The sequence below is a fragment of the Osmia lignaria genome, chromosome 14, assembly GCF_051020975.1.
Source record: "Osmia lignaria lignaria isolate PbOS001 chromosome 14, iyOsmLign1, whole genome shotgun sequence".
Classification (NCBI taxonomy): domain Eukaryota; kingdom Metazoa; phylum Arthropoda; class Insecta; order Hymenoptera; family Megachilidae; genus Osmia; species Osmia lignaria.
In genome coordinates this window covers 903,349-928,295 of record NC_135045.1, presented here as the reverse complement: position 1 = coordinate 928,295, position 24,947 = coordinate 903,349, and the positions used below count along the sequence as shown (strand labels likewise).

Genomic DNA, 24,947 nt, shown 5'->3' with positions numbered 1-24,947 from the left:
TCAGAAGGACGAGATAGTCAAAAATGTATGGAAGAGACGATTTTAAATGGACTTCTATCGTGTATCTATAATATACCTGTTGTTTTTACTTAAAATAAATAACCCTCTTTTTAAGAAGAAAAATGCGCCTTACAAGTTCGATTTTACGTACCTTTTTTTTTGTTCTTTTTTTTTCTTTTTTAAATCACTTGCACTCTGTCATTCTCTCATTCACTCTCGTTCTGTGCCTTTCTGTCCTATCTCTCTCTCTCTCTCTCTTTCTGTTGACGATCATCTCTCACGAGCAACAAATTTACTTCAGGATATGCCCACTCCTGATATGTTCGCGTCTATTAAAAATAACTTGATTCGCAGTCCTCGCTTCAACGTTTCTTCAGGTACCGATTGACGCGTCGAAACAGAACGCATCGTTCCACGTTGGGTCGACTCGATGCAAAAGTATAAAACACAATTTTCGTTTCGATGGTCCAAAAAAAAAAAAAAAAAAATTGATTACACATCTTCGAAATTTCCTCTCCTTTCCACTCTTCGATTCCTTGGATACTGAAAATAAACAGGTACCCTCCAATTGAAAGATTTCATTAAAAATTTGATAGTCGAAATATACCTGTTGTCCAGTAAAAATTAGGATTCTTGCATTGATTCGACAGGACGAAAGAAAAATCTTGGTTTCTGGTCGACGGTGTATTCCGTTAGGCAAGGAAGAAGGGACTGCGAATGTAATGAAAAACTTACTACTTACATACATATTTAACAAACACGCAGTCTTATCAAGTAGAACCCGTGAACGAACTCTGACAAGTAAAAAGGTATAGTAGTAGCCTATTATATTATAATATACTCTAGTAGAAATTTGGTTCGACTTGTCCCGCAACCAGGGCGACGAAACGATTGACGCTTGAAAACGCAAACTAATTAATAGTTACCCATTATTTCTCGCCACGTGATTTACTACACATACACAGTATCAGTCCACAAACAAGAAACATTCAAAACGAAACTTTTTTTTAAATATAGCATCAGGTCTGTGAGATAATATAAACTAATTTGATTGTGTTAATTTAAGGTCGTAAGTAGAGACCTTTACCGATGTACCCATGGCCTAAGAGACGAACTAAAATAAAGCATTCAAGTTTTCGGAAGACTATTCGAATACATTCTGTCAATCGTCTCACAAAGATACTGTATTTGTGTAACACGGCATAACTAAAATGCAGTACGTACTGCTTGCCACATCGAGTTTGTTTCTCTATTCGTGTTCTAAGCTCGGAATAAACAAATTCAAATTACACAATGTATTTCATCAGACGTGGAACGTTAGAAAGCACAGGATGATTCTAACGAAGAATCATCCGTACATTTGTACCGTCGAAGAGACACAAACTCGAAGAAGCAGTCAATAAACATACGCTATTCCCAGTCATTCAGACATTCGCTCGTTCTATAGATAATCATGTACATTTTTAGTTCCGTTTGCCTTCTCTATTGAACGTTACAAACAACGTGTGCGAAACGTTCGTTTCATCTGAGCTCGCAATCGTTTTGTATTCTCCAACGACCATCGTTATCTTCCTATTTCTCACGCTTTGTTCACTTTCCTTGGAACACTTAAGTTATTAGCGCTACGACATACAAAAGATAAGGCCGCCACGATAATACACTGACTAGATCAGTTTCATTTGCTCTCTCTCTCTCTCTCTCTCTTTCTCTCTCTTTTTCTTCCTCCCGGTTTTCTCTTTTCTTCTCGAAAAATTTCGGACCATCGTCCATCGGTTTTCTATATCAACAAAAATATTCAGGACACGGTATCTCTCTGGTCAACAAAATATACTATGTGTCTCCATTCGTATCCTGAGCACTAATCTACGACACGCGTGACCACGTCACGCGCTGGGGAAGTATCCTTCGACCGGAAGTGTAATTAAAAACCTCGTATAAGCACAGCATAGGCCCTGATTAATTCTCTATAATATACGCAGGGTACTATTCAAATTCGTGGTACAAGGAAGAAAAATGATGCGCCGTCAATTCTCACGCGCCCTGCATACATTTCGCGAACGTACACGATGTCACAGAAAAGAAGACGGCAATGTCGTTTCGAGCATAACGTACAACAATAGTAGGATGTCGATCGCATCGAGAACCTAACGATCCAGTCTTTCCAACGATATGATTTTAAAACATATTCTTAAAATCGTGAAAAACTTTTAACACGTTCCCTGCCACACCGAATATCTTAATCATTCGCACGGTCCACGTTGTAGATAGTAATTTTTGCTTATTATATATACCTTACAATATTCATAAGATTGCAAAAATTATTGTTATTAACGTGCATACTGCGGAAAGCGGCAATATTTGTTTTAAACTGACAGATGATTTGGGGCAGAAAACGTATCAATCGAAATAATTTATTACTTTTCATTTTGTCCTCGAAATTTCATGATAAAATTAAAGGCGCCGTTTTCTCTCGCATCTGTGTCTCCGTTTCGACGTGCTTGTCTCTAGTACAAGAGTAACGCGTCTAAGGACGAACTAATTAAAGGGAGACGGATTTAAGGGTGCAACGTACTAAAAAACCGTATTTCTCGACGTGGCTGTATTCGTATCTCGATGTGTATCGTCGTCAACGATGATCGGTAAAATGTCGGTTTGACATGGATAAGGACGGAGGTGGCTAACTAGGAACTGCGAGGCACTGCAAAAGGTAAGAACACGAGCAGCGTTTCTCTACTGGCATTCGTTTGCCGCAGTCTCACGAAATTAAACGTGTTTTATTGCTTCTGTCTATCCTTCTGAAACGTTACATCTTTCTCCTTTAACCCTTTCTCTACGGCGAAGCTGATTAAAAAGTGTTATCATTTGTCTGTTTGGAAGAAGTAATCGATGGCATCGAAAATTTGATTGATTGGTAAAAATGTGGCCATAGGACTATCACTATAGTAAGCTTTGATGCATAACAAACTATTACTATAGCAGCCTTTCGTACAACGCGATCATCTCTACGAATGGACACTATACGTAGCAATAGTTTTCACAGACTATCACTATAGTAGCCATTCGTTCAATGCGATATTCTCTACGAATGGTCACTAAAGTGCTTTTCGTACGTCGAATTCATTGAGAAATTCTACAAAATACTACTGCAATGGCTTTTTGTATCGAAAGGGTTAAACCAAGGAAAAATATCCTGTTCGCGAAATACTATTAACGTACCTGGCATTATCTATAACGAAAGGATCTTGTACAATTTATCGGGGCTTCCCGTCGCATCGGGTACATGGTTTTTAAATACGGTGCAGCAACGTAGCGTTGAAAGGACGAACGATCGTCGCGCGTAAAAAGAACTTCCCGTCACGCTGACAGCTTCAACGAGCATAGTGTCCTATTGGATCAATAATGTATGTAGATTATCAAAAAACATCACAGTCGGGTTACTAGATTTTAGAGAAGCGTCTGCTGAATTCGTACTCGGTTATACTTCCACTGAACCTTGCTTCTCTTCAAGTTCGACGAAAGTATAGTCGTTATTCGATTACTTTCAGTCCTTCTTTAACACGCGACTGAATCGTTCGACGCGATTTTCCTCTGCAACTGAATAGACATTTTTCATATTCACTTTTTTTCCTTCATGGAACGACTTGAAGCGGTTCTTTCCGTAGGCGCCTCCGAGCGAACCATAAACACAGAGTGTTTCGAAGTTAAACAATCAAATTTCACCGTTGTATTTTATTGAAAATTTGAAAGAAAAGAGAAGAGTTCCATAATATTTCGAGTTATTTGAAATTCTTCCTTTGTTTAACCTCGATCTTTATACCCTCGAAGTTTGATCGTTCAATTTTCGAACACCCTGTATATCATCATGAAAATAAAAAAAAAAAAAAACTCTAAAGGAACGACTTCTACGACGCTCAAGTGACGGTGTATCACTTTTTGTCGAACAGGGGTAATTTGCTCCTGACGGCACCCTCGCAAACGACTAATCTCTGCGCGGCCGAGATGCTGCACAAAGGAACCGAACCCTCTAAGCTTGCTTTCAACAAGGTTAACCTAGCGGAACCGACATCGTGATCGGCGAATCGCAAGCTGCCGGCTTGCTTCCTCTCGAAATACTCGACGATTTTAGAAATGGTTTTACTGGAAGACCCGATGCCGCCTAACCTGTCCTCCCAACAGGAGTCACCGCCACCCAAACTAGCTATGTCCTCGGACGAGTCAGTGTATATGGAGCTAGTTCTGTGATCGTCCAACAGAAATAGACTACTCGCTGCTGAACTGCTTAGAGTCGAGGTGTGTCGACGATTAGGAGGCTCGGGGCTGAGATCCTCTCCGACGCAGCTCCAGAAGCCTGACTCGCAGCTACCACGCCTTCTGGGCTCCCAACCATCGCGGAACAGCGGATGAGTAAATAAACTGGCTGCGCCTACTTTCGTAGCCACCTGGAAATCGATCAAAAAATACCACGAGTATGATTTCTGCTAACTAGCCCAACACTTTACTCGTGTCGTGTATCGTTAAACCTTCGAATTGAAAATAATTTTAACTGAAAAAATAAGTGTTAGCCTTACGTGAAGGAATTTGTGTGAATCAGTGTAAATCATCCTCGTTCAAAGAAACAACTCTAAACCTCCTCTCGATGTCTATCGCTCTCTTTCTCCCACAAAAGTTGCATAAAAAGCTTTTCTCTCGTACCTTTCTCTCCCACTTCTTCCTGGCAGTCGGACTGCTCGGCTCGGAGCTCGGCTTCTTCCTGTCCAAGATCTTCGCGATACTGTCGTTCTGGGCAGGTTTGAACTTGGCGATAGCATCGGTAACACTCGGTCTGACGTCTTCCAACGACGGTAGCTCCAAGCAGCTGGAGAACAAGTCACCGAGGATCTTCTTGACGCCACCCAACGCGTGGAACGGATTCGCCGTCATTGGCCTGTAATGCGGGTCCCTTCTGCTCGCCAATTCCGCTACCCTCCTAGCGGAATGACATCTCGCCTTGTCCGATGGTGTCGCGTTATCGCAACCTCTCGCATCCGCCGATTGACTCCTGAGACGAGCAGTCTTACGTTTCATGGAACGTCCCTCCCGAGTGATCTCATCCATGCTCGACATCAGAGTCGGGTCCACGGATTGACGTTTACAGATATTGTTCTTCGATTCATCCTCGTAATTGCTGATCATGTTGTCCAGACTGGTGGTGATCTCTGAGAAGGTTGGCCTCGATTTCGGCTCGTACTGAAACAAAAAGAATCTCTTTTCTTAGCCTCTCCTTGATAATTTACACCTAATCAACCGAAATCTGAAGTGAAAATGCGTAATCGACGGAATCTGCGGTAAATTTCCATCCTTACTCACCGTGCAACAATTGAAGGCGAGTTGGAGGAAGGCTGGTGGTGGATCAGCTGCCGCGCAAATCTCTGCCACGGCCAGGTAATCGAGGCCAAAGTTATCTGACCGTGGCAGAACGTCCGGATCGGCCGGCACGCGGCCGATCAGCTCGCAGACCACGATACCGAACGAGAAAACGTCCGACCTGTGATCGTACCATTGACCCTTCAGGCATTCAGGCGACATCCAATACGGACTGCCCACTGTGCTCAGCCTGTATCCCGAACTAGGATCCGGAATCTTAGCTGCCAGTCCAAAATCACCCACCACCGCGGTCATCTCGGACGTATTCTCATCTTTCTTGATCAGTACGTTCTTCGAGGTGAGATCGCGATGGAACAGGCCACGACTGTGGAGATAGGCCATCCCCCGTGATACGTCCCTCGCTAATTTCATCCTGATCAGGTGCGGAAGAGGCGTGTGCCTCGCCATGATCAGCTGTTCCAAACTACCACCGTTTATGTACTCCGTTAGGGCATGCAGCTGGCCCTCGTGCACGCACACGCCCATAAACCTGGAAGCAAAGAAGCTAGTGTCTTCATCAACAGACAGAACTTACGTAGCAACATAATCGTTTCCCCCGTGGTATAATTATTAACGTCGTCGTTATTATTCTAATTACTGCGTGAGATGTTCCTTTTTCTTCTGTCCGCTATTCCCAAGACCTTTTTGCGAAACAAATTGCACCGCATAATTGAGGAAAGAGTTGAAGAATTCCCTTTAAAGGTATTCTTCTTGAAAATCGGTTCTTCGTAATTGTTGCAACTGAATTTTCGGGATACGAGACTTCGACGAGTGCTGCCACCTTCGTTCGTCCTTCCGTAAGGAAGCAAAGACCAAGAGAAGAAGGTGAAACTTTTCTGCTCGACGAGGTTTAATTGCCAAGCAAGTCGCGAACGATTCTCTTTGCCAATCAACGCACGAACCAATGAGTTGTTTCTGTCGTTACTCATCTTTTCCTCTAAAGGTCGTAACTGGTGATGGGCATTCAATACCCTGTCTTTCAAAAGTTTATACCTCACCAAACTACTAATTTCTTTCCACCGTAATTCCGAATGGAAACTTTTAGATTTTATTACTTGGAAAAAAATTCTCAGAATGTTACGAGCTGTATCGGATTAATCGCAACAACGAGCGGAAGTGAATAATCCCAAGACCTTAATATCTTCGCGATGAATTGCCGGCCAATTTACCCTTATCGCCGGTTATCGTAATATCCTTGATACGAGAATCAAAATTTTACAACACCGTTTACAGTATCGTGAGACCATCCACGCGACTCGATTCGCATGATCGCGTTTTCTTATCAGAATTCGTTCCTGCGACAAACAACAATAAACATTGCCGTATTATTGAAACGATGGTATCTTTGGTATTCTCGGTGTATCAATCAGTCCCATTCATTCATCTCTACCGAAAGGAAGTAGATACACCTGGGATGGTCTATTGTTCCAACAATTACGAAATTCATCGGTCACAATTGGCTTTATTCCACAGGCATAACAGATGACGATATCCTGTTTCTTTTTCTTCGGACCATCTGACTCATTCGATCGCGAAAGAGACGCGTCCCGAGTGTCCGCGGTTTTCGCAGCCTTCAACGAGAGAAATGCCAGAAATAAGATCCGCTGGCCACGCGGGATAAACACACACAGCCGAATCTGGGCCAAGCCGTTTATATCGTTGGAATGCGTTGTCGCTGCGGATGCACCAGCAGCAGCAGCAGCATCGGTGTCTACCTACTACCGAGGATCGTCGCGACGCTGCACGTTGCCATTATGTCATAACTCGTAACGTTGCAAACCGCGATACGACTTTTGGCATTAGCTCGACGAGCAACCGGTTGCGACAACCGAGAATACCGTAAGCGAAGAGCAAGAAATCCACCGCTCCAGTAGATGATCTCTCCTCGAATACTCCAAATTTCAACATCAGCAATCGATTTCCAATGATTGCAGCTGAAGGTTAATGAAATAATCGACATTTTCTATCGTATCCTTGGGAAAAGGGTTGAGTTTATTAAACCATCCAATCGACTCTGTCCACCTATCACCGATACGTTTATTCCCCTCGAAAGCCAATATATTCGAAAATATCTGCTGCCTACATGCATTTCATTTATTCGCGGATGAATTCGAGCTGGTCGACAGAAGACAATAAAAATAAAAACTTTCAGCCCTAGATTGCTTCCACTCGCTTCCATCTCTCGATGTATTATTGAACCAGTTTCTATTTTCATCCACGATCCCTGTGACAACGACTGTTCTGCTTTTAAATGAAAAGTCGACGACACAAGAACGATCCACACACGTGACTGAAAGCACGCTCGATGGACCGCTTCGAGGTTCGATTTAATCAGAATTAGATTGGTAGATTCAAGGCTGGAAACTAAGAAATCGCTGTACGTACGCGAAAGTTATTGTTTCTCGGATTTCACCGGCGTCAAAGTTGATCGCGCCTCAAGGTAGTAGAAATAAAATGACAGACTTTGGAATTCGTCTTAAAACTCACCTCAATATGTTCGGATGGCTTAGCTTGTTCATCAATTGAACCTCCTTCAACATGTTCGGCCTGTTCGCTGGCAGCTGGTTCATCTTCAGGACCATCACCTGACTCGTCACTTTATGTGTAACCTAGAAAATAGAAACACCAGATGTTGAAACGACAATTTTCCACGCTGTTCAGCCGCGAACCGCTACATATTCGATTCCCGCAATTTCTACGATTATTGGACCAATCCCCTCGAGTTATCATACGAGATATTAATTCAAAATTATATACCGCAAATGCTACTTTGTGATCCAGTTAGACTTTCTAAGCAAATACAAATTGATAGATCCTATCCATTTCATCTATAAGTGGTAAATAAAAGTAAAAAAGGAACACATCTGATGTCCTCTGAAACGACCTAGAATATCCTTATTGTAAAAATCAGTTTAGAAAGTCGGATGTCCGAGTGGAAGAAGAAACCGACTCGAGTACAACGTTGAAATTGTCTAGCAAAAAGATCAGCCTTTTCGTCCAGGCATAATCAAGTTGAATTAATGATTGTTCGAAAGCTCGAACGAACGTTTTCAGATGAAACTTTCTCGCGTTACAATCGCTACCAAGCGTTTCTACATCGGGAAACTTATCCGAATGCAAATTACAGCGTAATTAAGTGTTCCCGTGAATGATGACGCGAGACATCATCCTGTTTGGTTGTTTCGATCGTACGACGATATCTGAACGTTTCACGTTTTCACAGCTCGAAAGACGCGTGAGAGAACATGCCTCGTTTCTCACGAAACAGGAACGTATTAATTCGCGACACAATCGCGTACGCGTACGTCCTTTCAGACTCCCCGGTGCATACCTATTCCAACGAACCCTTTCGAACCGCCGAGTGCTTTCGAAACAGGAACTCGACGATATTTCAGCTTGTCTAATTTTAATTATAGGACGCGTTATGCCGCTCTGCTTTTCTCGTTCGTCCTGGATCGGGCCAGTTCTCGCGAGAATCCTAAATGTTTCGGTAACGGTACGAGCTTCACGCCGTTGCAGATGCAACGAGCGTGTTCTACGAGTTACGGAAGCGCACGGTCGGCCGAGAATTCGTAAAAGTGCGAGACGATGCGGACGCGACCGTACCGTTACGCGAGCAACTCACTGAAAATTAAAAATGAAAACCCGCGGGAGAATTTATCCGTATTCGAAACGATTCATTACGGATAACATCGTCGATTAAATTTTTTTATTTGCTGTAAAAAAAAAAAAACATAATCTGTGGTATTTTTATGTCATCGAATCGCGTCGGACTTTCCATATTTCAGAATTCAACATTCTCTATAATAATTAGTAGATAAGATATGCAGAGTTTAATCTTCGTTAATGACGCTCCTGGTGTTGTTGAAAATTTCTTCATAGAAACTTTTACTTTCATGTTCTTTCACTCTTTTCATTATCTATCCGGCACGCACACTCTCGTCGGGATCGTTTTATTGCCTCGTGTGAATCGAACGGTTCGTATCCGTGAATAACCGAATAAATGAATAAATTCATGAGCGAGCCTCTAAATTAACTGCGAACATTCGATGCATCGTTCATAACACGCTCGAGATAAACAGGCATTTCCTTGTTAAGACTGGGACGTGCCTTTTATTCGAAATCGCAGAGGGTGTCTTCGTTAAGGGTAGAATTGATCTTAAATTTCATTTAGCAAGATGGAAAAGTAGGGAGAAATTCGAACAAGGGAAAAGGAAGACGTGGGTTGTAGCGAGGTGGAAATTCCACGGGTTAAAAAGTCGAGAATATCCAAAGGGAATTTGGCCAGGATTCCTTGGCAGTGGCTGGCTTAGTTGGAGCTTGGCCAAGCGATGACGAATACGCGTCGGAGTCGACGGGTAAACAGAGCGCTTGCAAATCGAGCGTTTCGTAAAAAAAAAAAAAGAAGAAAATAAAAAAGAAGGAAAGGAGAAAGTGATGCTAAGTCGATCAGCAGTTCTCGTTTGTCGTCGTAAAAAAATGGGACTGTTGCACTTTGAACGACTCCATCGAACGCGTTCCACCCCCTATCCTCTTTCTTTTAATCCATTTAATGGAGAGTACTAGGGTTGTTTTCCCAATGACCACTTCCGACCGCGATGAAACTCTGATACAAAATAAAACACGGAAAAATACTTGACCCGTATTTTTTAATTGGCAATCATCTATATCGAAGGACCCTTTTTCGACTGTGAGTAGATATTAATATATTGAAAAATTCTACAACGTTGGAATCTTATGTCAAATAAATTATCGAGAAATCGAAATAATTTGCTTAGAACATTTAGAAAAAGCAGTCTTTAATGCCTATTATCTTAGTTAGAAAACTCGTGTCGAATCAATTCTCAAGGTACGTTACGAAATCAAAACGTCTTTTTTTAGTTCCAGTTGCTTGCGAATACATTTTGCACAATTCGCAGGTAGTTCACGTGTTACCGGTACGAATACGAAATGTTGCTTGTACTGGTTAAAAATCCACGAAAAGGAAGTGGTTTATAGCGGAAGCAAATTAATATACACGTTTCTCAATTTTAGTGCAACTTTTATGCTTCTACTTCTCCTTCTCCTTATTCCCTTCACCGTTTCTGTCACACTCTACTGATTTACACCTTACTGTTTTAATTCGTTAATATATTATAACACGACGTCGGATAAGCCAAGCGCCAGTTTACGTAGTCCACGCCAACGGCTTTTTCGAACACGTCAAGCCTTGTTAAATCTATTTTAAGTAGCAGAAACTGAAAATTGAAATGAATCGGTTCTACTCTAAAAGAGTCGTACAACACATTGAGAAAATACCGTAAAATCTTTTTATAAATTTCAGAATGAAAATTTAAACGAAACTGGGCCAAGCGAATATACCTGGCTCTTGATAACATTTAAAACAAATTTAGAACGAATTTAGATTACCTGAAAACGTAATCTTTACTGCGGGTTATATAATGCCCTTGGAGAACAACAAAGTTACGAGTTTCGTTACAAAGCATGATTTAAGGAGCTCTTCATTCCGTCAACTCGTGTCGTACTTTGGCAAACAAACGGTGTATTGAATTCTTCAAGCATCTTCGTCTCTCGGGCTGAGAAAAAACGAAATTATGCCAAGCAGTTTTCACCCGTTGGCCGAGAACGAGCTCGAGCTAAAACACTTGTCTTTCAAGCTGTGCGAAAGTCGTAGGATGGCAAATAATTAGGAGCGACTGATTCATTTAAATAATTCTCGCTGTCTGCGTGGAATCGTCCTTGCGTGTTCTCCACGCATTCGAGCACATTGTTAGCGGACGTGCGCGGAGAAAGCACGCGGTGATTATATTGTATCGCGAGTGATTAATGCCTTCAGCCTTTCCACACGCTCCGACACCGTGAACGGTAAACCTTTGAACACCAAATGAGATTTCTGCTCTTCCGTTCACCTTTCGATTTTTCGTATTATTCGCGATACAAGCTGAACCGATCGATCAATCGATTTCCTACTGACCCATTTTCATCTTTTCTACCTTGATGTCTATTGAGAAGCACGCTGAGAAGAAGAAGAAATTTCTTTGAACGAAACAACCGACCTTCCGGACGGATTCCTCGGTGTCTACAGAGAAGCACGGCGTAAGCAGCGAGTTTACCGAGTTCACTGAACCTAGCGTTTCAAAAGAAAAAAATAGAAAGTCTAAAGATTAAAGGGTAGAATAGAAGGGGTGGCTAAGATTTCGCCGATTCAAAGGCTGTCGAGGGAAAAAGCTGCTCTCTGTAGGGTCTCTATCAAACGGCACAGAGCTCCATTAACGCTTCTGTCGATGAAGAAAGAACGATTTCAGGGAGATGTACCCTCTTCTTTTGACGCGGCTAACGGGAGGGTAAAAGGAGTCAATGATTTCGCGCTTAACGTCCTAATTGTTCGTCCGATTTAATAAGTCTCGCGATGAAATTGGTTCCCCGATAAGATAACCCAAAGCCGGATCGCGGGTTTACAAAGCAATTAAGGCCGTCACGGTAATTAAAGGGCAAGCGTAGACTTTACAAGCCTGGTTTTATTCAAACCGACGAGTTGTAAAGCGAGAGACCAGGAAAGGTCAACCGTATCTATTTGTAACTGGACCAGATCATTCGCGGGAACGAGAAATGAGCGATGTAACACCGTTGGTTATTTTTGCAACCTCTTAATCGCTCCAATTATCAAGCGCGAATTAAAAATAAATTCCAACACCGTAAATGTTTCGTGCAATCAAAGCTTCTTCTCTTTAATTACTTTAACGAAATAACTGGAAACATTGTAATATCGAATTCGACAGGAATTCGGCGCGTTTTTTAAGCAGAATCTCTCTCTGTTGAAACAGGTAACGATTTGTCAACTTTCACGCTCTGCAGACAGCAAACGGAATAACGAAGAAAATCACGGAATTCCCGAGTAGGTATAATTAAAATCCACGCACCAATTAAAACAGGGAGTCGAGTGTGGGCTTTTGAAAGTTCAAAGTTTACGTCAGCGATGGGCGAGACGAGGTTTCAGCAAAAGTCAATTGCGAGAGCAGAGGGTTCGTCCACGTGTATCGTCATCCTCTATCATCCCATACAGGTTCGCTGCATCCTCGTTATTTTTATCGTCCCAACAACACTTTCGATTATTCTCTATGAACTATGATAGGGCTTGGATAACTTGTGCCCTTTGGTCCTTAATTGCTCAATGAGCAGAGCTTAGAGGCAGCGATGAAAATATATTCCTAGGGAAAATAATGATGTAGGAAAAAGAGGAATTACTTTTCCTCGGCGAATACTCACAAAGTTTGACCAAATCCCTTTTTAAAACCCTCTATAATTAAGCGCGTACGGTTTTTCGACCCAGTTTCAAAGGTTTTCCCTGAAGCTTAAGTTTCACATGGCAGTCAGCATGATTCGAACAAAATCAACAGACCGATTCGTTTTAACTCGCTTCAAAGAAAGCCACGGTTCTATTAAGAGCTATTTACCAATTAAGAACGTTCCTCGAAGGCCGTGCCTTGAAAGGCTTTACAAGTTCACAGGTTTTTTCTCTTCTTTACCTTCGCCACCGAGACGTATTCAGCTTTCGTACCGAACTGTATGATGATCAATCAACAGCGTCGATTACGAGTTATCGCGAGTACAACTGGTTCGTGGAAAAATCAAAGGAAACGACACATCATTTTCACGATGAGGATTTCTCTGACGATCGATAAATTTCTTTTCGCCTGCCATCCTATGCACGCTTTCTCTGCAAGAGTTTCTATATTAATATTTTTTCGATCGCTTTTTAGCCGAAAGTTTCTCCCCGAGAACGTTTTCGTCTCTCCTCTCTTTTTCTCTGTACGAGCTGTGTTTGTAAAAGGAAGTATATTCGTCGTTTCATTTTACTAACAACGAAAGCATTCGGAGTTAGCTGATTAAGCGTATTTTCGAGTCCTCTAAGGTTTCTTACACCCTCTATACTCGATCGTGTTACTCTGACCTTTGATAAAAATCATTGGTGGTACCACATGCGGACGAATTAATTTTCACAAGAAGAAAGTCCTATACGCAGATACATTTTAGAGTCATTTTCTCGTCGTTCTCTTTCCACTGGTATCACCAGCTGCACATTTTACGCTCGCGTTTCAATTAGTCTCGTTAGTCGCTTTATCGCTATTAAATGGAGTTTCCCTTTTCACCCAAATGGAAACTAGCTTATCTAGCGACAAAGTGAAAAAAAATTCTAACGCGTTCACTATCCAGGCCATCCAGTGTTCCTTTTTTTCATTTATCGATCGAATTCTGGTTTCGCTTTTACACCTGGCCGAGTAAAAGTTGCCGGAATAAAAGTTCACCGCCCACGGGATATGGAAATTCTCTGCCAATTAACTTTGATACGAAAGTGTGCCCGAGAAAATGAAGAGATTCGAAATGACACTCGAGATCCTAGATTTCTCTAACTAATCGATCGAAACTTTTCACCAGACGTTCAATTTAAATACAGTAGAAACTCGATTGTACGCACAATTAATTTTCAACTTTATTACGTCCGATTGTTTCTCGATGGAAATTCAGATTCGAGAGGGAAGCGTTACCGAACAACCTCCAGCAACGCTCCCTTCCCCGTAATCGGCGATCGTGAAGAAACTCCATCACTTTCGAAACACGCTGTTTCGCGCGAATTTCCGCCGATTTCCGCGGAAAGAGAGAGGATTCTTCGAACGAGGGATCGGGAATGAGCGAAACGCGTTACGAAGCCCGTTTTAGGACGATCGAGAAACTTGATAAAAAAAATTTGTAAAATTTTTTCCAAACAACGCAACCCCAATTAATTCCGATGAAACGAACTTTTATCGATCCTTTGTACCTACTGAAATAAGAATGAGGATGTTACGAAAGATGGTATACACGTATCGCCTCGGCTAATGAATCGATCCTAGAACGAAATTGAGCGAGGAACGAGAAGCCGTAACAGAAGGCTCATTAGAGAGTGTTCGTACTCCATGGCCAACACTGCGTGACCGGCTTTCTCGGCCGCTTCGAGCATTCTTAGCTGCCCGGAGGAAGGAAATGCTCGCATGGTGTGCTTCTTCACCTCAGAGCCGAGCCAAGGTCGTTGTTTTCTGTATTCCTACGAGGCCGACGGAACTTCCGACAGATCGTTCACCAGCTACGGCCTTACGAAGGTCTTTCGCGCTACCACCCACCGCTTCTAACGTCGCGACGTTACTACTTTTCACCTCTTCATCCCTCGCGATCGATCATACCTTCCTCTCTATTTACTACCACCTATGTAATCCACGCCTGGCCGACTTTCCAATAACCCTGCTTATCCACTATTCTTTTTTACATTCCTCTTTGGATTCTTTTTTTTTTTAAATAAAAAATAATTCCAATTGCTGAAGATATAACGGTGATGTATATGTCTCATGGTATTCCCTGAAACAATGTTATTTTTAGAACAAACAACACGCTTCCCTTTGATCGGTACACAGCCGTAGAGGCACTTTGATACACGGAACTCAAAGTTTGCTCAATTGGTGCACGAGTTACGCGGCAATTATATCACATAGCGTATTAATATCGCGAGCCGCGCCATTAAGGATCGATTAGCGTAACGTAACGACGCAAGCGTTATTAATTATGACGAGCAAAACATATACGATACAATTTTACGTATTGCCACGAGAACAATGCTTCTCTGTTATTTCAATTGGCGGCGGGGCAATTGAAACGGTTTCAATGTTAACCGAGAGTTGATTGATAATTTCTGATAAGAGAATCGGAATGTAACGGCTTGTTTACTTCCCTTGAAAGAACCAGTTTTTATTCATTTATTCATTTATTCACTGACTTCCACGAAGTCTAACATCTTCATTCATAAATTATACATTTCTGATCATTTTTTTTTTTAGACCATCGTTGATCTTTTCCGATGGTGTTATTTACACGCGCATGACCTAATCATCCTCAAAGGGTTAAATTACCTAATTTCACAGTCTCTGCACCGCTTCGATCGTTAAACCTACGAACACGTGGCGAACCTTTAGAAAACTTATGGGAAGAAATCTGAGAGTATTAAATTAGCGCCAAGAATTTGTAGATAATTTAACGAAAAAAAAAAAAAAAAATCAACTTTCTAAAGTATACACATCGATTTCAAATAGATCTATAGAGTAGCTGTAGTTCGATTCAATCGAAGCCAATGAAGTCTACTTGAATAACGTTACTTTGAATTTGCTAGCAACTAGAGTCGTTTGCAACTCATCGAGCGATGTCAAAGCACCTACATAAACACCAACTACGTGAACTTTCTCCGAGGCATCTGCGAATCCTTGCGTTTCACATGCGTTTCGGTTCGACTGCATTCCAACCTGGAATGAAATTCTCTGGGAAACTGTACATCAGCAAATAATTGGATTCAGTATTTCTTGGGTGAAATTTTCAACTGGGTCATCGTTTTCGAGTTGAACCAACCACGGAAGAAATAAATGATTCCACAGAGAATTCATCGAAATTTCCTATCTTGCCGCTTTTTTTCTATTTTCACTCCATAGAATTATTTAAAGATTTTTCATTTGTTTACAAGAGAGAAAACGCTAAAGGAAATCGGCTTTGACCGAAAGGACACTCGGTGAAACGACCTTATTTCAATACCTGCATATATAATAATACTAACTGTCATTACAGATAATTTACGACATTTTCACCGCAACGATATCCGCGAGCATAAACGCACGTACGAATTACTGCAACTATAATAATTGCATTCCGTTCGAACCCATGCGATGCGCTTGCAAGGACACCATGATTTATATCGGTAATAAAACCGGTCTCTTTGTTCGATTTACTATAACCATTTCGCACATATCGGACAAGCTAAAAATCCTGCTGAATAGCATACGAAAAAAATACGAGATAAGGGTGTGCTAATTTGAAAAATTTTGTTATTGTTTCGTAACAGCCTATACCAATTTCTTGCAATATATAGGTACATGTATTATTAATGCAGCAATTAATTACACGCTTCAGATGGAACATTTCAACTAAAGAGGGCAGTACAGATACAGTATTTATGGAATAGAGAAATTTATAGCGATTAAATTTCCTTAGGCTGCCGTGACATTCAAGCGGGAAATTAAGCCAGGAAATAAGGAAAAGAACGGTGTGATTAAAATTCAAAACGGTCGTCGATCGAAACCTCTGATAAAGCGTCTTGGAAATCAGAAAGGTGTTTCTGAACGAGAATTCCAACGAACACGGCCGTATAATTAGCAGGTTACGTAAAATTCAAATAAGTAGCAGAGCAACGCGCTCGTCTCGGTCAATTTCATTTCATTCCGTCGACGGAATTAGAAATAAGGAAAGCGTCTAGGCTAGAGAAGAGAACCGACCACAGCGTTCCTTATTAATTTTCTCCGTCTAACGAATTAAGAAAACACCATGTTTCCTTTCTTAAATCAAGATAAATTTCAAATTTTTATACAAATGTTTGCCTTAGTGACAACCTTGTTACTTGGATATCAGCTTTTTTACGAGAACGACTTCTTGCACTAAAAATATACTAGTTGATAAAAACGAGAAAATAAAATGGACTTTATGAAACATTCATGTGGTGATTAAGATAATGCAAGTATCAGCTCGCTTCAGAAATTCCTCAGTATTTTTTTCTTCGTATTGTTATACCTAACACTGAACAAAATAATAACACGGACAAAACATTCCTTGTTTTTGAAGGCCTTCGTTTACGACGATTATACATACTCAATTGCTCTTTTGTACAGGGACAGAAATTTAATTTTAATTACAGTTTAAATTTTGCCGCATCATTAGTGTTTGTTCAATCAAGGACTGGCAACTATAAAACAATGGTTTTGCAAGCGGCGTTTGTGAACCACTTCCGAAGAATCTTGCGACACGTTTAATCAGCCTCGGCGACGTTTATCTGGTTGGTTCAACAACGATGAGCAAGAAAATTCCTCGCGATAATCACGAGTACACAATGACAATTGTAAGGTTTCGTTTCGAGAGTGCAGTTCGGCTGAAAATCTCAGATTCAGAGGTTGCCGAGACAAGAATCGAAGTTGAACCGAACGCAAAAATAGATCAGCCGTATCTTTTCATTTCTCTCTCGCCCCCCTGCACTTTCACGGCTCTTTTCCTTTTTCCTTGGCCATGGTTGCCTCTGTTTCGTTGTTCAATTTCTGAGAGTCACCGCGAGAAAACGGAATCCACGTTCGGGGAGAAATTTCAAATAATCCAGTTCAATACAAGTAAACGATCCTTCGTCCGAGCGTTAAAACCACAGCCAAGACATAATTATGATTAACGAGTGACTCTTTCGCGAAAGACAAGGGACGAGTTCCCATTCCTCCTTTTACCTTACGACCAGTTACCTGAAATGCCTTTCCCTTGTACTTCGCGCCAGTGAAAAATTTCACCTCTCCCTACCTGTCTCCGCGAGCATTTCGAATCATTAGTTCTCTAGAGGTAACAAAGTTTCGAGAAACTCTCCCGGGCATTTAATTTCAATTTTCCAGATTCGATATCGCGATGGTTACCTCTGTTTCATTCGGATCGTCTGATAAATTAACAAAATAAAATAATCAATATATCGACCATTACGCCTAATAATGACCTATCAATTATTTCACCCTAATTGATTGACCGAGAAAGTGTAATTACCCTCGTTCATAACCCTCATCTTATTTTCATTGATTTATCGAACAACTGATAAAGTTATCGTTAAAATTACTTTCCCATATTGTTTAACTGGCAACGATAATCGATAAGTGTCTCGATCAGGAACGAGAGACAGCGATCCATCTTGTTGCTAGAATGTAACAATGTGTGCATAATTGATCTGTACAAACGAGGGGTCGACAGGATTTGAAAGAGAGACTGTTTCACGCTTGGCAATGGACACGACGCGACGCTCGAGCAGGATGATGAATTCTTCAACAGAAGTACCTTACCAAAACGTAAGCCAGATAAACCTAATCGTATAACGCTGCCAAGAATTCAGGATTTCCGAAAATCAATTTATCCCTATCTCTATTCTATTACCCATATTATGGGGTAGCCAAGGTGTTAATAATTGAATTATGCCCCTCGCAAATTGGTTTTCCAATTGTATCAGCGGTATTAAAAGTGAACGTAATGGATGCATCGACCCAGGCGATAAGGTGTTAAACATCTTCGAAATTTTCGCGATTTCTTCGATCGACTTTCGTGACTTTCACTCGACTTTCGCGTAAATTAACTTGCATCGATTCAAGGACGCGACCTCTCCGCGTATCGTCTCGAAGGATTTGCGGGGAAAAAGCAGAAGCTTTCATTTACTCTTGAACGCGGAGGGTTTAGAAACGACTTTGACCTACGATATAAATCTCAAGGCCCTCTAGAATGCTAGCAAACGTGGTGGAATTTATTTTTGAACGAAACATTCGCGATACGTCCGAGGAATCGGCTTCGTCACCGAGGCTTGTATTCAATTTCCTGTTGACCTATTTATATCGTGTATAACTCATCAGAAACGAGGCTATTATCAAAGTTCTCAGACTAGTTCGATGCTTTCTGATGACACTGATGAGACACGATGGGTAATTGATAAATCGTATCGCACTATAAAACTGTAAAGTCCTATAAAAGAACTTTGATAATCCTCTGATCGTTGCAAATCTATTTGTTACTCGATAAAGATATTAAAAATTGTTACACGTTGCAAGAACGAGGATCTTGATAACAGAGATTACCACATTTCTCTAATCCTGATATGTAATATTATCAAGTTATAAAGCAATACAAAGGCACTTGCTTCATTTGTGGATAATAAATAATATTTAAAAAATACCAATATTCATGATCACGACTGTAACTCGAGGATTAGAAATGAAACTTGCTCGCGGGGTAAAGAATCAGCGAGGAAAAAACATTACTCGTTACTAACGAGTAATCACATGATTACAGGTGGAATTAATTTTATGAGAATGCGAAGCGAGTTGCACGCACTCCTATCTAATCTCCTCTGATGCTAATCTAGAAAGATAACATGCCTCGGTATTGCGTGGTTAACACTTGCGATAAATAATGTATTTAAAAAACAAAAAAAAAAAAAAATTGTAGGAAAAACCCTTTCTACTAATTACCATGTGGAATTACCGGTTGAAAATTTATCATTTTGAATTTGAAAAAACTAAGGTTACTATGAAATCATAGAAGGTACAACCTTGAGACTAGCTTAGTTATCTAATCGATTAATAAACACGAAACAATGATAAAAAGGGGAAAAATGTGTTCTTACCTTAAAGACTTCCGAAAAGAATCCAGCACCAATCTTCTCCATGTAAAAGTCATCCAATCGATTGAGCGATGCAACGGCATGCCTCAACGCCTGGCAGGAAGCACCTGTCCTCCTTTTCGTGCCGGTATCCTGATACGTATCACTAGGACATACGTTCAGATTGCAAATATTGCTTTCCATTTCGGTGGGTCTCCACGGATCACGGCACTTTTCTCGTTCCCTGTAACTCCTTGGCGAAAACTGTAACTCCGTCGGTAGATCTTGCGGCAGACAGGAAACGCAGTTCTGCTGCAACGCGTCTCCGTTTTTCATCCAATCTTTCGACGGTGTGGACGTGGTAAAATCACCTCTGCAACTTCTATCGCAGTTGCCACCGGCAGCGGACGAGTCGACCGTGTCTTTGTCACCGTATCCTTTCGCGGATGATCTCGAACAAGATTCACTCGGAGTCGATTGAATCACAGAGATCACAGAAAAGTCCATCGACGAGTCGGCCGTCTCATCGCTCGACTCGGAAACCGCTCTATTCTTGCCGTTCGAAGCTGAATAAGCAGCATCGGAAGACCTGCTCGATGATTTGCTCGCTAAACAACCAGCTTGCGAGCTGTTCCTTTGACCCTCTCTGGAAACGCACTTTCCACCAGTTAGATGTTGCTCTTTGCCCGCCGCTAACTCCCGGCACGGGCCAGAGTGCTTCTTCGAGAGCTTGCAAGCTTCCCTAGAGCCAGGGTCAACGTTCAGGCTGCTCAGACTCGTGGAACAAAGTACCCTCTGTGATTTGCTCCCACCAGAACAGCCCGGGGATTTCGTGAAGTTGGGGCAATTGGGGTTGGACGAGCACTTGTGGACGACCGAGTTCGACTTCGTCACCAATCCCGTGTGGTTTCTTCCGTGAGAAGTTTCTTTCGAATATTTAGAGGAAGAGTTCTTAGTACTGCAACATCTACTGTTGGCCTCGACAAACGCGGTTGACGATTGGGACAGATTTGGCTGAACAGTTTGCGAACCACAACACGACTCGATGTTGCTAGAGTCTTTCGAGGCTCTGCGAGGCTTGGACTTGTCGTCCGTGGGGGTTTCCAGCGGACTGATACTCTCCTTAGACTTCCAACACTTCTTATCGTCGACACTCTCGGTTGCTGAACACGTTTCCTTGCATTTTCGCGCTTTAGACTTCTCCTCGACCGGGGAAGACACCTCGGGCAGGCCTGTGCTACTGTTCTCCTTCAATCTCCATGATGATCTCGATTTATCTTCCACCAAAGTGTTCTTACTCTTCGACTTGTCCTCGAGGATACAGGGTGCTTCGAAGACCACGTTCTCCTTCGATCTCCACAGCTTTTGTTTCTCCTCCATACCCGTGGAGGGTGGTTCAGAGACCACGTGGGCGCAGCTGTCCTTCGATCTCCAAGCTTTCGACTTCTCCTCCGTCAGCATGCTCGATGTCTCGTCGACTGAGAAACACGGCAAACACGTGGTTGGACCGGACTTGCTGGACGAGTCGCAGCTACAGGGTGGCCCTGGTGTGTTCGAAGGTGGCACCTTGCCGAACATATTCGCCGTTATTGCAAACGGAAGATTGAGCAGGTTAAATCGGGACGGAAGGTCGTCGCCTCCTCGTCCTGCATTACACACGGATTAATCAGTCTTATCGCTGGACGTAACGTGACGTGACGTATTTTTCTCTCTATCTCTCGTTCGTTGATTCAAACGAACGAGATCGTCGATGCTCGATCGGGAAGATTCGGGAGACGACGAGCTACGACGTCCTCGACACGGTAGCTCGGCATCTCAGGGTCGCGTTTTACTTCGACGCGAGTTATGGTTGGCAGTGGTAATCACGATTCGTAGATCACAACAGACTAGGACATGATCCTAGCAGGGGACGCAGTGCGGCAAACGGTCGGCGTTGATCAACCCCGGAAGCACACGGAACATCCGCAACGACGAAACTTGGCACATCTCTCTCCGTCTCTGTCTCTCTTTCCTCTTCCTTTTCGTCCTTCAAATTTTTAGGAAATTTTGGCTCACCTGGAAGAAATCTGCGTTCCACGGAACCCGTTATTTAAATAGATATTCATCATTTCGTAAAGTACATCAAATACATATACCTAATGGTCGCGCAATTCAGTGCACGAACAATTTTTTTAATCATTTTCTAAGAAACGTACGCGTTCACTGCTACAATACTCGTATCTAGGTAACGATATAATCGAACGAATTAATCGCTTATCCGATTGCGAGTGATCTTATCAAGTATTTGGAACTATGTCTAATAGATACAGTCATGTGTTATAATGAGAATTACAATCGAAAATTTCGACGAATTTAACGTGGCGGTCAACGTGTTAAAGTGATCAACCCATTAGTGAACAATATCTGGAAACTTTCCAAAAACACGTTTTAACCGCCGAACAATTTCATTTGGCTCCACATCTTTCATTTAAAAGAAACAATACCTATTTGTCATTTACAGGTGTCTTAGATAGATAACTGTAGAAAACAAAAAATTTAACTTAGAATAACGCATTTTCTTATACGATAAGTACACGCAGGGAAACTTTCGTGAATTTTCCATCCGCCAAATTATAATAATATTAAAAGTACAATTTTGGCGCAACACGTATTGCGTGAAAATGAAAAGTAGAAAAAGTAAAATTGAAAAGGATGCGTGGGAAATAATACCATTCGCAGGTGTCACGCCGCAAATATTATTAATAATATAAATATTAGGAATTTTGGCGGCACGCGTGCAGCAGGTATCGGGCAATGCTCGTATGCCAAGTTGTCGGTCCCGGGAATGCGGACGGATTTGTTAAATAACGCGGATGCATGTGTGCACGTTGGCTGAACGTACACGAGCGGTGATACATTACAAGTTTTCATTTGATTTACAAAGCAGCGCTACTTCTTCCACTGGTCGCGTCAGATGACCGTTTTCACACGCGAGAATTGTAATTTACTATATGCTGCATTCTCGCAATTACCAGACTCACTGTGTGTCTAATTGGCGACGCGATGCCTCGGTCTGCCGTGTTTTTCACGGGGTGAAATTATAGCACAATTTTTCTTTCTTCTCTTTTTTTTTTTTTCTTTTTATCGAACCTCGAGATTGTATATCATATGGCCTAGTTTTGAACGAACTACATCATCGAGCGACCTGAATATCAGAAACGTGTCTGTTTACAGTGTCAATAAAATGGCGCGTTGCAAAAAGGCGGCTAAGTTAATTTTCTCTCAGAGCATGTCAAAACAATAGTTCGTTGAACCGCCGTTGAAGCTTGAAACGAGACTATATTGGATTACATAAAACAACGCTATACCCTTGACACCCGGCTACGGGAGAAACAATCGTCAAGTTGCTACTCTAAAAGATAAAGTGCTTGTTTGCCGTGGCATAGTTGAATGGTCCTCCCATTAGAGGGAAGGAAAACACGAAACCCGTGATGGAAAGTTCGATGCACCGCATCTCGGGAAGGAATGAGGGAACAAGATCGAAACAACGTACCTGCGCAAATGAAAACAACGTATCCAATGTTTTTCAGTCTTCCGTTTAAATCCTTCCAGTCACTAATCCTGAGTAAAGTCCATGAAGAAGGTATAACAACAGTGCCGATGACCGGGAAAAGCGTGGCTCCGACTCGCTGTCAGTGACAACAGTCGAGGGACATTCGATCGCGAAAGTGCCGTGAAATTTTGCTGGGCCTTGTTGGCAACGTGACGTTAAGATGATTTTAGATGACCTTGAACCACGTGAGTGAGAATTCGGGCTCGCGAAGAACAACACGTCAAATACTGTCGACAGGCTCGGTCGAAATGGGAGGCATGACCGTCTACCCCATCCACCACACACGCTGTCACTTTTGTTTACTGTCCGAAGACGAAGCTATGCCCGAATACCGAGCATCGATCACCGAAATTCGATCGCATCCTGCGATCACAATTGTATTTCTTTCTATCGTCAAACACGATTCTTCGATCTACCACACTCTGTACGGTCGATGGGTCGAGTAAACAGTGAGGACACAGTGCATATCAGATTTGAATTCTCTCGACAGACCGTCCGTTGCGGATTCACCGCTTATTTACCACCATACACAATGCACGAGCAAACACCGCACCTTTCTCGTTACGTGGATTGACTTGCACTAAAGTTTTGTAAACGATAACGTTGTGCAGTTTGTATCGCGAGAATGCAAAGAGACCGATTCACCGACAACGCCAGACGGCGGCCATTACAGAAATGAACTGCTCCGGCGCACGCCGTCTATCGGCGGCACCTGAGGCTCTCCTCGCTTTAACCCCACCATCATCTTTCCTTGCTAATGAATCGAATGCAAAGGCACGTATTTCGAATGTGCGTCTTTCAACCCTGGATTACCAAACCGTTGTAAAAATTATAACGATGGTATAATCATTGTCAAATATCGTCACGTTGCCTCACTAATATTGACTACCTTCTTATTCATTCTAGTAGCATTCGGGGGATTCCCCATCCAATAAGCTTACCCCTATCAAATTTAACTCCTTCAATAATGTAATACTCTATTTCAATAAAAACAATATTTTTCGATGAATTAGTAATCTAACATTAAATAAGGAAACTTATTATTATCTTCCCTAAGCTTTTCAATTTGAACGAAACACGCAACACGTGGGTTGAATAATATGCTTGACAAGTTTGCTGTATAAAGGAAGACACTGTCAGAAAATTCAAAAGCTCTTTTCTTCTTTATCGAACAATAAATGACCATCAATTTCACTTAAAGAAACGTTTATATTCCGTCATGGTAAAAAAGGAAAGACATTCCTCGATAGGATACACAATGAATGGCACCTCGTTTAATTTACCAAACAAGAACAATGTTGCTGCTATGAAAGTAACACCGTGAGAATAGGAATTGGTGAAATTGTATCATTTGTTCAATGAAAATCTACGAAACAACGATTTCACGAGACATAATAATTTATGAGAATTTCCAATCTAACCTTACTGCCACGATCTCGTCTCTACGTCGCTGAACAACTACTTTTTGCTACGCGGAATGAAAGTGTGAGAATTCTCATATGCATACAAGCATATGTACCTTTCACTATCTTTCAACAATTTTCAGTTTCTCAGAAAAGTACTTAAATTTCTACATACCGTTATAGAGATGCCAATGCTGTAGTTTTGAATTATTTCGTATTTTCTACCGCTTGATATGCTCAAATTGCACGTTATGAATTATTGTCACCCTTAATTCAAATTCAGAACTCTGTTACTTTTATTTCACTTTTACTTTTTAAG

The 24,947-nt window shown here is 41.8% G+C and overlaps 1 protein-coding gene across 4 annotated transcripts; it reads right to left on the bottom strand.

Annotated features, from left to right (window-relative positions):
* Positions 1-466: 466 nt before the first annotated feature.
* Positions 467-24,947, bottom strand: cdi (serine/threonine kinase). 4 transcript variants are annotated; one of them, XR_004582541.2, is made up of 7 exons: positions 23,166-23,918; positions 19,658-21,699; positions 7,891-8,012; positions 5,347-5,893; positions 4,693-5,226; positions 608-4,439; positions 467-543 (listed from the first exon to the last, which is right to left on the bottom strand). XR_004582541.2 is itself a non-coding variant. In XM_034335179.2 (6 exons), exons 2-6 carry the CDS (start codon positions 21,209-21,211, stop codon positions 3,927-3,929), a joined length of 3,270 nt encoding a protein of 1,089 aa, XP_034191070.2. In that variant the 5' UTR covers positions 21,212-21,699; positions 24,804-24,947; the 3' UTR covers positions 467-3,926. The 4 variants fall into 4 exon arrangements, 3 of the variants coding, with proteins under 3 accessions (XP_034191070.2, XP_034191069.2, XP_034191071.2); XM_034335179.2 differs by lacking the exon at positions 23,166-23,918 and adding an exon at positions 24,804-24,947 and having other exon boundaries at positions 467-4,439; XM_034335178.2 differs by having other exon boundaries at positions 467-4,439.

Bases quoted from the DNA above. Each gene is read 5' to 3' on its own strand.
- cdi (XM_034335179.2), bottom strand. From the start codon at position 21,211: ATGTTCGGCAAGGTGCCACCTTCGAACACACCAGGGCCACCCTGTAGC. The intron at 5,227-5,346 runs GTGAGTAAGGAT...TTTTTGTTTCAG, and splicing joins TCGCCTTCAATTGTTGCACG to TACGAGCCGAAATCGAGGCC. The intron at 4,440-4,692 runs GTACGAGAGAAA...ATCGATTTCCAG, and splicing joins GGAAGAAGTGGGAGAGAAAG to GTGGCTACGAAAGTAGGCGC.